This window comes from Gouania willdenowi, chromosome 4 (genome assembly GCF_900634775.1).
Source record: "Gouania willdenowi chromosome 4, fGouWil2.1, whole genome shotgun sequence".
NCBI lineage: Eukaryota > Metazoa > Chordata > Actinopteri > Blenniiformes > Gobiesocidae > Gouania > Gouania willdenowi.
In genome coordinates, this window is record NC_041047.1 from 3,455,942 (window position 1) to 3,471,581 (window position 15,640).

Sequence of the window (15,640 nt, forward strand, 5' to 3'; positions counted from 1 at the left end):
CACACACACACACACACACACACACACACACACTCACCATGATGTCTCCTGTGAGTAACTGAGCAGGCTGGAGAACAAAGTAGAGCCGGTCAGTGTGTGATGCGTTCAGGTGGCTGTGATGGAGACGGACACACGTTCACCTCCTGACCTCAGGGATCTACTGTGACCTATGTCAGTGTTTCTCAAATGGGGGTGCCATGGCGTACCCATAGGGGTACACAATGGCACTACAGGGGGTGCTTGAGAGAGAGTGGAAAATTAACAAATTAAATCAGTAAAATAATGGGGTTTATTTTTAGGTAATTACTGTATAATAATCATTATAATGATGATGTAAACCAGGGGCGTCAAACTCATTTTAGTTCAGGGGCTGAATTCGGAGCAGCTTGATCTCCAGTGGGCCTAAGTTTTTATGCACGAAAACGTGTCATTTCAACATTATTGTGCCCAAGTTTGCACTTCTACGTATGTGTAAAAAATAAATATAAGTAAAAAATAAATATGTAAGAAACTGACAATAACCCAGCAATAAGTGACAGCTAACAGTCCCAACATGATCTACACATTAAATTTCCTAGATTTTGTGGTCAATTTCTATCTAATTAAAGGAAATATTATGTCATAATTTGAGGAAAATTTAAGAATTTTGTAAGAATTTTGATTTCTTTTTTCAACTGTTTAACATTAAAAATGACTGAAATCATGTGATATAAGCTTTGGAAAAACCGAGTCCCTGAAAATATGGTTTACTTTCTCCTGCGGGCCGAATTGGATGCTCCAATGGGTGAAATTTGGACCCCGGGCCATGAGTTTGACACGTAATGGAAATGATCTTAATTAGAACATGCTCACAACAGGCTTAAGATGGCCGGTAATTGAAAACAGAAATAGAAATACATCTATTCAGGAGTTTTCATTCCACTTATTTGCAAAATTAGATTCTTTAAATCGTGTTATCACTCATTCATTATTATACTCGATAGTTGTTTTTCATATTCTGAGCAAAATGTTGTCGTCGGACAAAAGGGAGTACTTGGATTCAGAAATAAGAGAAAGGGGGTCTACGTGATCTACTGGTGAGGGTCTTACTACACGGCTGATGTGCAAACAGCTTGGAGACTTTGGTAGACCCTCAGGAAAAGGCAGCATTCTAAAAAAAAAAGGAGGAATAAAGTGGCTTAATGAAAGGAAATGATTATGGTTATCTTCATGTTTAATGTTGTAGAATTAAATCAAAGAACACAATAGAATTAAAAACGCATAACTATGAAAAATAAATGAGGGAAATAAATAAATGGAAACAATTACAACTAGGCATGACCTGTATTCGCAAGGCGAATATGTATTTTGCAATTGAAAATTGAAACTGCTAAATCTGTGGGAAAAAAAATCAATATCATAAAACTGGTTAAAAGTACACATTTCTGAATTGTAGGAATTGTTCATGTGAAAGACATCTTATTGTGTGTATTTTGTTGTTGAGTAATGTCCCTTAATGTGGTTCTTTTTAATAATTAAATTGAAAGTAATAATGCAGGAAAAACAGAAAACTGACCTTGACGTTAAATATGACTTTAAGTGAAGGTCAAGGTCACACATGGAAAGGAAATGCTGTTCAATGGTACCAGTCTGAGCACTGTATCTCAATTTGTGGCCAAGTTATAGGGGAAAAAGTATATATACAGTATGTATATATACAGTATGTACATTGATTTTTGTTTAGGGCCGGACAGTCATCATGTGTATCAAATATGAGGCTGTTTGACCACTGTATAAGAGTTTCCTATTATGGCGTGGTAAATGGCGCCAGTCAAAAAAGGGAAAACCAGATAAAAATCATTCTCATGATGTGAATCCATTGAAAAATAGCCACGGTACAGCATTTACAATGTGATGGCAAAGGATTTTCCAGTGACATTATAGGCCCCTCCCACTTCTCACAGCCTGTTTTTTCTTCATCAGCGACCTGCTCCCATCCTATGAGATTCATCCAACACTATTTTGAAGTCAACACAACATATCGTCTTCCCGCTAGAGCTGTTAGCGTCAGACGCCACCAAAGGTGGTGCCATCTGAGAACGCAAAGCATGATGGGCTTTATGATTAGGGATGGACAGTCAACATGTGTATGAAATAGGAGGCAGTTTGAACTTTGTATGTGAGCGTTGTTCTCGCTAGACTGACCTTGATCTTAAATATGACCTTAAGCAAAGGTCAAGGTCACACATTGAAAGGAAATGTTTCTCAATGTAGCAATTTGTGACCAAGTTATAGGGAAAAAAGTGTTTTAGTTTTTTTTGTGACGTCATGAACTTTGACCCATACATATTTTTTACTGGTAGGTTGTACAGCTTTGGTCTAATTAAATAAAATACTCCACTTGAGATGAGCTTTTCAGAAATGTAACCATCGAACTTGTACGATAAATATTTGTAGAGCTATGTAAAGTTTTGCTTTTTGCCACTTGGCACAACCTTGACTTTGACCTTGACGTTTTGGTGCCAAAAAAGTTCAACTGCACATCCTTGACATTGGCCCTATGAGATGTCATACATATCAATAGTGCTGCAATAATAGCCTAGGATGAGTGCCACGACAAAGAAGTTGCGGAAAGGTTGCGAACGAAAAAAAATAATAATAACTCCTACGATTACAAAGTATTTTCAATTGCCAAATACAATAATAAGAGCAATTTTCGATTACCAAATACAACCAGGCAAGACTTGTATTCGCTAGACCTGTATCTGTATTTGGCAATTGAAAATTGAAAAAACTGGCAAAAACTGTATCTGGATTTGTTGTCAAGTTTGTTCTTTTTACTAATTAAATTTAAAATAATAATGAAGTTAAAACAGAAGAATGACCTTGACCTTTAATATGACCTTGAGCAAATGTCAAGGTCACACATTGAAAGGAAATGTTCAATGGTACCAGTCTGAGCACTGTATCTCAGTTATAGGGAAAAAAGTATTTTATTGTGACATCATGAACTTTGACCCCTACCGATCTTTTTACTGGTAGGTTGTACAGCTTCGGTCTAATGAAATAAAATATTCAACTTGAGATGAGCTTTTCAGAAATATAGGCATTTAACTTGTACAATAAATATTTGTAGAGATATGTAAAATTTTGGTTTTTGACACTTGGCATGACCTTGACATTGACCTTGACTTTTTGGCGCCGAAAAAGGTCGACTGCACATCCTTGACATTGCCCCTATGAGATGACATACGTGTCATTAGTGCTGCAATAACAGTCATACTATTGATACACAAAATGTAATGTTTACTTAAAAATGCATTTGTACTGTATATGTTTATTTTACAGATAAAACGCAACATTTCAAATGGGAGGGCTACAGTAGCAGGATGTTTGTAGGAGAAACCAAGCTGTTCACATTTTAAAAAGACTCCAAAAGAACCGCGACATAGCTCACCTCCATCTGCTCTCATCTTAGGGACACCATGGAGAACCACACAGAGCAGAAAGTACGGAGCAGAACTCATCCTCAGTCCTCCTTTCAACACACAGCCCAGCATCCACACGTACCTGAGGGTGAGAACCCAAACCTTATCTCCCATCACATACAATTCAGTCCCATTGGTTCTCACCGTTTCTGTGAAGGCGTCGTCACGTTGGAGAGCTTGTTGTTGTAAAACCTCCTCATGGCAAAGTGGTCGAGAGAAAGTTCTGCACTGAGAGAGAGGAACACGTTCAGAGAGAACCAACTGCTCCAGAATCCACCATACATTTCATTCTGGACAAATATAAGGAAAATGAACAGGGGTTGGAAAACTATGGATTTACACGATATATTGCAATTTATTTAAAAAAAAAAATAAAACAAAATGGATGAAATAAAAAATCAATGTTCCTTCAATAATAGCCTCTTTTATTAGATTTTTTAAAAAGTTATTTGAACTTAAGAATTACAGTAATCTTTACTGAACGATATGAACATGGTATAACATGTAGCACAGTGTTTTTCAACCTTGGGGTCATGACCCCATGTGGGGTCGCCTAAAATTTCAATGGGGTCACGTGAAATATCTATTGTTATAATAATAATAATAATAATAATAATAATAATAATAATAATTAATTAATTACCAATAATATATATATATTTTTTTTATTTTTAATTATTATTTTCAAATTAAATTGAGAAAGTATTATGACTTAGTATATCATTATTATAAGTTAGTGTTTCATAGTTATGAGTTAAGATCCCATAATTATGACTTACTAAATCATAATTATGACTCAGTATCTCATAATTATGCCGTAGTATCTCAGTTCTGACAGTGCCTAATAATTATTGGATGGGAACTCATAATTATGGCTTAGTATCTCAATTACGACTTAGTGTCTCATAATTATGGGATAGGATATCATAATGATGACTTGGTATCTCATTATTATGACTTAGTATTGCATAGTTATGGGATGGAATCATATAATGACTTAGTATCTCATAATAATGATATTATCTCATAATTATTAATTTTCCAAGTTTCTTTTTGGCTTAAATGGTCTTCCGTAGCTTAAAAATGTCCATTAGTTACAAAATATTACCAACTGTAATTAATTTATTGCGTATTATTTTGGCGGTGTAGATCTGGGTTTAGTCCACCATAGATCTTTTCTGGACGTGGTCACAGTAGATTAAAGCCATCAGATGTCAGTGTGAACCCTGAACTGAAAACAGATTCATAATGATGGAGTAGATTCCCGTCAGCTGAGTGGAGAATCTATAAAACTATAGATCAGCACTAAACAAGACTCTGCATTCATCGTTTCCCATGAGACAAAGGCCACAATCAGCCCTTTCCAAACAATGAGTCAGCACTTTAGTAGCAGAAACACTTCCTCTTTTTAATTATTTTTTTTTGCATAATAATAAAAACTTAATTTTTGCTGTTATTTGCATTTGTTGACGCAGTCCTGTTGTGTTTCTGTAGCATTCTCACACATGTAGGTGAGTAAATCAACCACAACAAAGATCAATAGCAGCGAGGTTAAAGTCCCTTTGAACAGTCAGTATACGAACAGTGCTGGAGCACAGCTTCATTTCCTCTGTCTAACTGTGTGTCCCCCACCACACCCCACCGCAACAAAAACTTATAAAGTGAAGGAAAATTACTCTAAATACACACAATAAAAATAGAAATGCACACAAACCCTTTGATAATTCCAGTATTAATGCCCCTATTGGTCATTGTGACCCTCAGATCAGACACAATCACATTTTTGTTGCCCATTTGCTCATCTCTGATCTATCACATTAACGAAGGTCTGTAATGAAGGAAAATGCAGCTCCTGCAGAGCCTTAAAGGTGACAAAGTCCCGTGTTCAGATTCCTTTGTTGTTTGACTGAAAACAGGATGATAAGAAGATCAAAGCACAGCAGTATGTGATCACTTTGAAGCTGTCTGCTGCATACAAAGGCCATGAGATAGGAGGACTATCATCAGGTTAACTGTAACTGTAACTATAACCGCTGTCTTCATGCAAACATCCACATGGTAAAACTATATACAGTAGTTTCACTTTGGACTGGAAAGACATTGAAGAGATGAAGGAGAACTCAGAGGACGCTGTGTGTGACCTCCTCCTTATTACTAAACTCCACCCCTTTCTCTCCATCCTTAGAGGCTGGTGTCTTTCGCTGTCATTACCTGTTTTTGTCGGCGTTATTTTATTTATTTCTATTATTATATATCTGGACAGTGGAACTCAAAAAACCAATGGATGGATTTTGATGACATTTTCATGGAATATTCAAAATGAGATAAAGAACAAGTGATTTTAGTGATGATCTGGATTAATATTCTGATTCTGGATCAGTTTGTAAAATTGATAAATCCCCATGTACATTACATGCTGTAGTTATATATTCTGTTTCACTTCCTGTTTTGATCACACAACAACAGCCACGAGATACAAAAATGTGACTTTAAAGTGTGAAATCAGGTTCAATGAACCAGATATGGATCATTTTGTGCATTTTTTTTTTACTCATTTTGTGTATTTTTGGTGTTATGTTGGGTATTTTTGTGTGTATATTGTTGTCATTTTGTGTGTTTTTGTTCTTATTTTGTCTATTTTGCTGTCATTTTGTGATTTTCACTTCTGTGTTTTGTGTATTTCTGTTATGAATGTGTCTATTTTTCTGTGGTCTTGTATATTTTGTGTGTTTTACCGTTATGTGTATTTTCTTTTTTATTGTATTTTTGTTGTTTTGTTTTTTTTGTATTTTGCTATGATTTTGTATGCTCTGTGATGTGTGTTGTATTGTGTTTCATGTCAGCATCCCATTTATTGATTAACGTCTGTAATGAATGATCCAGTGTGTGGTCAGTGGTACCTGGCTGACAGGTTACTGATGTGGATGTAGGACGCCAGCAGAACTCCGAGCCGGTCTTTTCCTCCCTGCAGAGGAGACGCCACAGAATCAGGACCAGACTGTAAAAACACTGACCATGTGCACGATGTGTGTGCACGAGGCCTTTTTACCCTGCAGTGCAGCACCAGCACGTGTTTGTGATGAGCCTGTAGCCAGCGCTCCATCACCCTGCACACGCTGAACATCTGATCCAGGTTGGGAGCAAGAAGTTCCACCCAGCCAGTGTCTAGAACCTGGACCCACAGAGAGACAGTATGGATGTTACACACACATATGCACACACACACACACACACACACACACTGCTGTAGATACCTGCTGGTTCATCCTGGTGAGAGCGTTGTGTTTCTCTGACAGGTTGATGAGCTGGAAATCATTTGGATGACATCAGATAAGTTCAGAGCAGAGTTAAAGTAGGTTCTAGTATCTGTGTGTTTCTGTCTCACCATGTATTTGTTTCCATGTTTGGACATCAGCAGAGGAATCACCTCCTCCAGGCCCTGAAGGTACACGTCCTGTGGACAGTCAGCTGGACACGCCACGGCCATGATGCGTTCAGTGACGTAGGTGAGATGAAGTCTACGAGGTTCCTCCATGACTGCTGACACTGTGAGAGGAAACATTAAGGCTACGTTCACACCGCTGAAGCAGTGTCAACACTCAAATCCATCCCGTTTCCACCACTTTCATATGTGATCCTGAATCAGAAACACATTTTTGATTTTTTTTCATTGCGACCTTAGTGTGACTGACCAAGGGGGAATTTTTTGGCTGGCCGCCATTTTGAACTGTGCAATATAGCGACTCCATTGAGAATTTCTCCTGATCCCAGCAGATCTGAATTCAGCTGTTCAAAAACTATAAAAAGTGTGACAAATTTCATGCTTGTTGTCAAATTTGCGGAATTCGTCCTTAAAATGCCCCAAACAGACCAGACTAAAGCACTGCTCCTGGGAACTAAAGCATAAAAGCTAGGATTTAACTTTCCAGTGCAGGGACAGGTGATTTCCTCCCACATTCTCAGACAAACCCTGCGTAGATGTTTCTATATTTCCGTGTTCCGTGTCAGTCTCAGCCTATGGGCGTGAAGCGGCCTCAGCGTACAAAGAGCAGTGGTTAACCTCACCTTCACCCTGACCATGTGACCACCACAGAGTAAACAACCAGGGCGGCAAACAGAAATAACCCAGTGGGAAACACCACAGCAGCAGCGTTCACTCTCACTAAAGGAACAAAAATGTTTGCATAACTTCTCTCTTTTTTTAAGAAACACATGATTATATTTCACTTTTTGATGCAATTTTAAGGTCAACTGATATTTATGAGCTCATACAAGTTTAGACGTGCTGTTTGAAGCACTTTCCATTCATTTCTCCTGGGGATTGTTGGATGTGAAGTGTTCAAACGATGTTAATTTTATCAACGATCTGGTCACTAAATCAGCATTTGATGTTAATTCATATGTTTTGTTAAATACAGTAGCATTGGTTGCACTGGGTACAGGTCAGGGGTCAAAAGTCGCTCTTTCCTTTGAACGGGAGGATATGAAAATAATGGAAAAGCAGCGAGAATAGAACCTTCAAACGTCCAACATAAAGAAATAAAAATAAAAAAAGCAAGTTTTGACAAATTTAAATGTAAGAAAACAAAGATAAGAAAGGGAACAAGTGAAGAAAAAAAAAAGCGGGCAAAAATTAAAACAATACGAAATTCCAAATAATTCCAAATAAATCAAAGCAACAACAACAACAAATAAAAATTAAAACTAAAGTGAACAGTTTGTCCAGAGTACTCAATATTTTACAGATATGCTACAAACCACAAAAACACACAATTTTACAAGTATTAACAATGAATTGTTTACAAAACAACAGATATGAAAGCAAAATAAATACATAAAAAAACTATGTAAAAAGATGCTTAAAAGGGAAATAAGCAACATAAATAGATACATGGGCGCACGGTGGCTTAGTGGTTAGCACGTCCGCCCCACAGCGAGAAGGTCCTGGGTTCAAGCCCTGGGGTGGACTTGGGTCCTTTCTGTGTGGAGTTTGCATGTTCTCCCCGTGCTGCGTGGGTTTCCTCCGGGTACTCCGGCTTCCTCCCACAATCCAAAAACATGACCTGTAAGGTTGATTGGAGTCTCTAAATTGCCCATAGGAGTGAATGAGAGTGAATGGTTGTCTGTGTCTGTGTTGCCCTGTGATGGACTGGCGCCCTGTCCAGGGTGTACCCCCGCCCAGCGCCCTATGAAAGCTGGAGATTGGCACCGGCAGACCCCCGCGACCCTGTTAAACGGGAATAAGCGGGTATGAAAATGGATGGATGAAAATAGATACATATATAGATATAGAATTAAAAGTTTACTAAAGTTAAATATTAAATCCAAAAATAAATTAGAAATGAGAAACTTGTATTCAGCACCTTAGTGACCGGTGCACGTGAGACGCTTAAATAATAAAGTCGAGGGCAAGATTATAAAGGTATAAAGTGAACGACTTGTTCAGGTTTCTGCTCTGTTTGTCCAAACCTTTCAGTCTGCTGCTCTAAATCTGTCCCAGCTACGCCCGGGAACCAAAGCTAGCGGAAGTGTGACCACACACACACACACACACACACACACACACACACACACACACACACACACACACACACACACACACACACACATTCTTCATAGTCTTTGAGCCCAAACTGGCTCCATGTAATTATCAATTAAAGTTTCTTTCTTTCTTTCTTTCTTTCTTTCTTTCTTTCTTTCTTTCTTGGTTTAATTCCCCTGTGAGACACTTCGGTTCGTTCTGTGTAGAGTTTGCATGTTCTCGAGCTTTGGTGTTTCTGTCTCTAAGGCAAAGCGAATGTATTTGTATAATGCATTTCATGCCCAAGGTGATTCAATGTGCTTTACATGATTACAAAGTGCAACAGAAAACATTTCACAGTTTCAATAAGAACATTAAATTCAGGAGTAAGAACATTTAAGATCAGTAGTAAAAACATGAAATCAACAATAATGTGATTAAAAATCATTTGTTCCACTTCTATGCTAACCATAATGATGTGTAGCCCCTCCCTCTAACTCCAGTTCTCCACGTGGATCACGGTCTGTGTTTGGCGAATCCTTTCAGAACCAGGGACGAACATGAACAGAATGCTTGAAGCTGATTGGATGAAGCGCCTGTTCACCATGATTTGTTTTAGCCAATCACACGGTAACAAATGATGATGTCGTCATCGGCATGCGCTGCAGAGACGCTGCTACAACAACAACAAGGCTCCGCTGGTGGAAACTTTCTTTTGGGATAATAATGCTGCGGTCATTAGGTCGTTGAGTGACTTTTGACGTTTTTGCAACACGAGTATGAGAGTTAACGACACGTTAACCTTCCTCCTGCGTCGACATCTTTCTATTTTGATTCTGAGCTATGCTAATATTTCCTCTCCCCGCACTCTACCTGCTTCCAAGAGGGAACGCCTATTAAAAGTGTACGAGAGAGCGTGCACAAGCCCAGTTTTCCTCGTGCACAGCTCTGTTTACAAGTTGGTGTCGGCATCGCTCATACAAGCTTACTTTCCAAAAGAAGATTTGCACTTTTCCTTCATTGTCGGTCTCACCACCGGTAACGGCCTTACGTAAACATATCACCAGAATGATTGACCAGTCGTCTTGATGATCCACCCAGAATGTGAAGCTAGAATCATATCCTCCACAATACCTTTAAAGTGTACGACATTTCTCTCAGCTTGCTGTGGCCAGTCATGTTTTCTGAGCTTAACGAATAAAACTCATTTACCTCGGAGGTCGAAATTGACAACTGGGATCTTTCCGGGTTCCGAGTTGTAGCTGTTTGGTGGTCTTTTGGGGGATTCCTGTCAGAAGACTATTACAATAGTCCAGTCTGCTGGTGATAAAGCATGGACCAGTTTCTCCTGATCTTTCTGACTCATGAAACCTTTCACTCAGATGTTCTTTAGGTGGTAGAAGGCTGTTTTCACACTGTTTTTTCTAGTCTAATCCATATTTCTTTAATTCTAATTCTTACGTGTACATGTGAGACTCTTGTGACTCTGTTCTTATGTTGTCATGTTTAGTCCTGGTCCTGGTCCTGATCATGCTGTGTTTCACTCATTCACTTCTTATCTTTATTCTCAGTTAGCCAGTTGAGAAACGTACGTGTTATTGGATTGTGTGTCTGACTGTAGCTCCACGTTCCACTGACCTTGTGCTAGCTCTTTATCTACTGTATCGCTCCACTGAGCAGCTCTTTGTTACTTTCTGTCACTCCTTACGTTTAAACTCTGATCTCTGCAACAAACATTCTCTCCTCATCATTCCCAATGATTTTGTGCAACTTTGCTGTGATCCGCCCGCAGAGAAGGTTTGTAAAAATATATAATCACACATCCAGAGGTAAAAGTGGCCACGTGTATTTATGTAATTATCAATTATCATCAGCCGCCTTTCTTTCTTTCTTTCTTTCTTTCTTTCTTTCTTTCTTTCTTTCTTTCTTAATTTCTTTCCTGCAAAAAACACTAAACAACACCAAAAATACAAATGACAAAAAAAATAACTGGCTTTAAAATCACTCAAAACAACAAAAACACACAAAATAACAGAAAAATACACAAAGGCCTTACGCTACAGATCTAAATAATTATATCCTGGATTCATCTCGGTTAGCGGGCTTCAACTAACCAAACATTCCCTGTCAGAGAGAAGCTGTCCTACGACAGTCGATCACAACATGCTAATTTAAGCTAAGTGTTTTCAGCCTGGTTACGTGTGCGCTCACACAAAAGGGGTGGAGATTGCAGCGTCTGACCAATCAAAGGAGAACCTGGCAGAGTGTCTTCACAGGAGGAACAGCTTCTGATCCTAAATAAAGATCATGAATTTAAATCCATGATGACAGCGAGGAGCAACAGCGTTGGTGCAGCGCACACCAGCGAGGAATGCTGGCAGTGAATTACCCACTCTGTGAATGTGCAAAAGCGTGAGATTATTTATGATATTAATCCAGATGGGATGATAAATGAAAAGCAAAATTGAAAAGAAGACATGCACAGCGTGTTGGATGTAAAACAGCACATAGTAAAAACAACAAAAATCTGCAATTATAGTCAGCGTATTATAGCGTAAGAATGAATGAATGAATAAATTAATGAATTAATGACTTCACCCGTCCGTGCATACAGAGACACATGCTTCATCAGATGACTATAGATCAGTCCATCAGATATAAATCTATATCTTTCCTAAAGGATGTCATCACTAAATGAAAAGATTGCAATTATCCATTAATAATCTTTCTTTCCTAAAAGAAGCTGTCAGATCTGCATCAACCAGGATCTAATAACAATGGGCTGGTCGTTTTCTAAGAGATCTGATAGGTCAGGAGGTGGAGCATTAGCACTCGCTCACATCCTAGCCAGAACAAAAACCTGCTCTCGACCAGGCTAGTCATTCAGTATAAGTTTCCATGGTGATTTAGCTCCGTAAGACGTTAGCGAGCTTTGTAGTCCAGCACACACTGATTAAATCCTGGAAGTTAGTGCGATAAGACGTCATCTAGATTCGTAGCATACCGCCAAAATGGCTGTGAAATCACACAAAACAACAAAAACACATGAAACCCGCCCAAAATACAAAAAACACAATACACCAAGAACACACAAAAACACAAAAAAATACACAAAATGTACTCTTTACTCCTCTGCACACATCCAAATTAATAGAGCGAGTCTAAACGAGTGATCAATAAGTCATAAAAGCAGTCAAACAAAGCCTGTAACTAAGATAATGTGCATGCACGGTTATTGCAGATGGAATTTCTCATCCCATTAAATCAAATAGAATCATTTATTTTTTCATATTAAATGCATGCAACAGCTATTTCCCACAATGCAGCACACTCTGATAGGACACACGGGAGTGTAAAACAGGAGGGAGAGAAACACGTTCCCGGAGCTTAAACCTTGAACTTCCTGCTGTGCCAAACACTGTAACACACTGGTCCAAAGCTCTGGTCCTACAGTGATCATTAACAGAGTGACATTCACTACAGAGAAGGAGCCTCTTACCTCAGATGTCAGACCCTCAGCAGTGAGTGGAGTCAGATGAGTGAAAGTATGTGTGAGAGAAATGAGGAAGGTGGGAGGACGAGGACGAGGAGGAGGAAGAGGAGGGAGGGAGGGAAAGAAAGAGAAAAATAGGATCGTGTGTTGCCGCCCTGCGTGCACTTTGCCCTGTGTGGAGCTGTTTGTGATGTGACACTGTCACACACGTGTCATACAAAAGGCCCGGGGGCCAAGTCTGGCCCTTTAGAGCAAGGGTTCTCAACCTTTGGGTCGGGTATCCCAATTTGAGGCATTTTTTTCTGCAACTACACCAAAAATTGCCATATTTTAACCTACTTAAATCACTTTCTTTTTGCCATATTTTTTCTCCTTTTAATGCATTTTTGCTACATTTCTCCCAGTTCTGCATATTTTTTTCACTTTCAAGACATTTTCAGCACTTATAAACCCTTTCCACCTAATGTTGCATATGTTGACCCATTATTGTAACTTTTTACCACTTTTCACCATATTTAATGCTTGTTTTTTGCACATTTAACCACATTCACAATTTGTCATGGCCATTATTTGCCAGTTTAAACTAATTATAGATGGTCCTGTCTCCACATGACTGTTCTTCAATGTTCATGTCTGTGTTCAACCACCTTCAGGTACAGTGGGGGGTCGCCACTCTCTGAGACCTTTATTTTCAGGGTTGCGGGCTGAAAAGGTTGAGAACCACTGGCTTTGAGCATCCAATTTGGCACACTGCAGAAAGCCAAAAAGTCAGAGAAACCACCAATTCTTGCATAAATTACCAACTAATTCAGTTGAATCCTTGTGTAAATTAATACACAAATTCAATGAACGCTCAAATTGTTGAAAGAACTATGTTTGTCCCAAATCCTGCAATTTGTTTGCTCATTGGGCAGATGTCGTGGAGACATTGGCGTTTGGACGATGGATTAAAGATGCTTAGCTCGACCTCTCTACAGCTTATATTAACCTTTATTTAGCTCGAATCATTCAATTTGTGTAAATATCTCCATATCCATAGGCCGACATCGGCGAGACGTATGCGTGCTATCTGGGTAACTTGAAAGTGTAGATCCTGCAGGCAAGGCAAGGCAAATTTATTTGTATAGCGCATTTCATACTCAAGGCAACTCAATGTGCTTTACATGATAAAACATTCAATTGTTTAAAATCAATAAGAACATTTAAAATCATCAGTAAAATCAATTAAAATCATCAGTAAAATCATCATGACATCAACAACATGACCATAAATCTCTCTCTCAATCATATGCAGTAGAGAAAAAAAGTGCCTTTAACTTTGATTTAAAAATGTTCACATGTGACGCTGACTTCAGCTCTGCTGGCAGTTTGTTCCACTTCTTTGCAGCATAACAACTAAAAGCAGCATCACCATGTTTACTGTGAGCTCTGGGCTCCACTATCTGACCTGTGTCCATAGATCTGAGAGACCTGCTGGGTTCATACCTGACTAACATGTCACTGATGTATTCTGGACCAAACCCATTCACAGATTTATAACCAGCAGCAGAACTTTACAGTCTATTCTGAGGCTGACTGGGAGCCAGTGTAAAGACTTTAAAACTGGAGTAATGTGTTCTGACCTCTTTGTTCTGGTTCAGACCCGAGCTGCAGCGTTCTGAACCAGCTGTAGATGTTTGATGCTCTTTTGGGGGATTCCTGTCAGAAGACCATTACAATAGTCCAGTCTGCTGGAGATAAAAGCATGGACCAGTTTCTCCTGATCTTTCTGAACCATTAAACCTTTCACTCTGGAGATGTTCTTTAGGTGGTAGAAGATGTTTTTGTGATAGATTTGATCTGACTGCTGAATGTCAGATCTGAGTCAATCAGAACACCAAGGTTTTTGACTTGGTCTTTAGCTTTTAAAGATCGAGACTCAAGATACTTGCTGACAGCTGTCCTCTTTTCCATGTTACCAAAGACAATCACCTCCATCTTGTCATGGTTTAGTTGAAGGAAGTTTTTACTCCTCCAGCAGTTTACTTTTTCTAAACAGTCACACAACACCTCAATGGGACCATGGTCATCTGGGTTCAGTGATAGATATAGTTGTGTGTCATCTGCGTAGCTCTGATAATAAACCTTACAGTTCTGTAAAATTTGTCCTAAAGGAAGCATATAAAGGCTAAACAGAAGAGGTCCAAGAACAGAGCCCTGAGGAACCCCACAGGACATTGGTAATCTGTCAGATTCAAAGTTTCCAATGCTTACAAAATAGCTTCGCTCCTCCAAATATGACTTAAACCATTGCATTACTTTTCCATTTAGTCCAACCCATGTTTGCAATCTGTGCAACAAAATTGTATGATCTACAGTGTCAAATGCAGCACTTAGATCCAACAGAATGAGAACAGATACTTTTCCTGAATCAGTGTTCAACCTTATGTCATTGATCACTTTGATCAGATCAGTTTCAGTGCTGTGATGAGAACCAAAACCTGACTGAAATTTATCAAATATTTTGTTGAATGTTAAGAATTGACTCAGTTGGTTGAAGACCACCTTCTCAATGATCTTGGCCATGAATGGAAGGTTGCTGATTTGTCTATAGTTAGCCAGTATAGAGGCATCCAGTGTTCTCTTCTTTAACAGAGGTTTCACAGCAGCTACTTTCAGGGATTTTGGTACGGTGCCTGATTGGAATGAGCAGTTAATTATCTGACACAAATCAGTGACAATTGACTTTACAACAGTTTTAAAGAAGTTTGAGGGTTTTGTGTCAAGGCAACACGTTGATGGATTCAGCTGCTGAACAGTCTCCTCTATTGTTTTTGGGTTCACTGTAATAAACTCTAACATTGTAGTTGACTCATCCCTCAGTGGTTGAAGCTGTTCAAGCTTCAACCACTGCTGGGACTGATAACTGTCACTTATTGCTTTGATATTTTCATTGCTGTACATATGTAATCATTTACTGTATTTATACAGGTAAGGAGGTGCAAACTAGAGCACAATAATGACAGCTCCATATTTGACCTCCGAACTGAAATGAGTTTGACACCCCTGCTCTATCGCTCACTTCGCTTTGTAAGACAGAAAGAAAAACTCATCAACATTTGGTTGCTCCATCATAGCATACAGTATTTATTCATTCCCAAACCTGGAAATCCTTGAAAG

At 38.9% G+C, this 15,640-nt stretch overlaps 1 protein-coding gene across 3 annotated transcripts in view; it reads right to left on the reverse strand.

The window, feature by feature from the left end:
• Window positions 1–12,617, reverse strand: part of tns3.2 (tensin 3, tandem duplicate 2) — a 51,551-nt gene extending 38,934 nt beyond the window's left edge. The window contains exons 1-9 of one of the 3 annotated variants that reach the window (XM_028444120.1): window positions 12,488–12,617; window positions 6,853–7,013; window positions 6,722–6,772; window positions 6,517–6,639; window positions 6,368–6,432; window positions 3,612–3,695; window positions 3,437–3,549; window positions 1,090–1,150; window positions 38–113 (exon numbers count right to left, since the gene is read on the reverse strand). In XM_028444120.1, coding sequence (XP_028299921.1) covers window positions 38–113; window positions 1,090–1,150; window positions 3,437–3,549; window positions 3,612–3,695; window positions 6,368–6,432; window positions 6,517–6,639; window positions 6,722–6,772; window positions 6,853–7,002 — 723 coding nt within the window. In that variant the 5' untranslated portion in view covers window positions 7,003–7,013; window positions 12,488–12,617. Of the gene's footprint in view, window positions 1–37; window positions 114–1,089; window positions 1,151–3,436; window positions 3,696–6,367; window positions 6,433–6,516; window positions 6,640–6,721; window positions 6,773–6,852; window positions 7,014–12,487 lie in introns of those variants that run through there. The other 2 variants (XM_028444119.1, XM_028444121.1) reach the window with 2 other exon arrangements.
• Window positions 12,618–15,640: the final 3,023 nt, after the last annotated feature.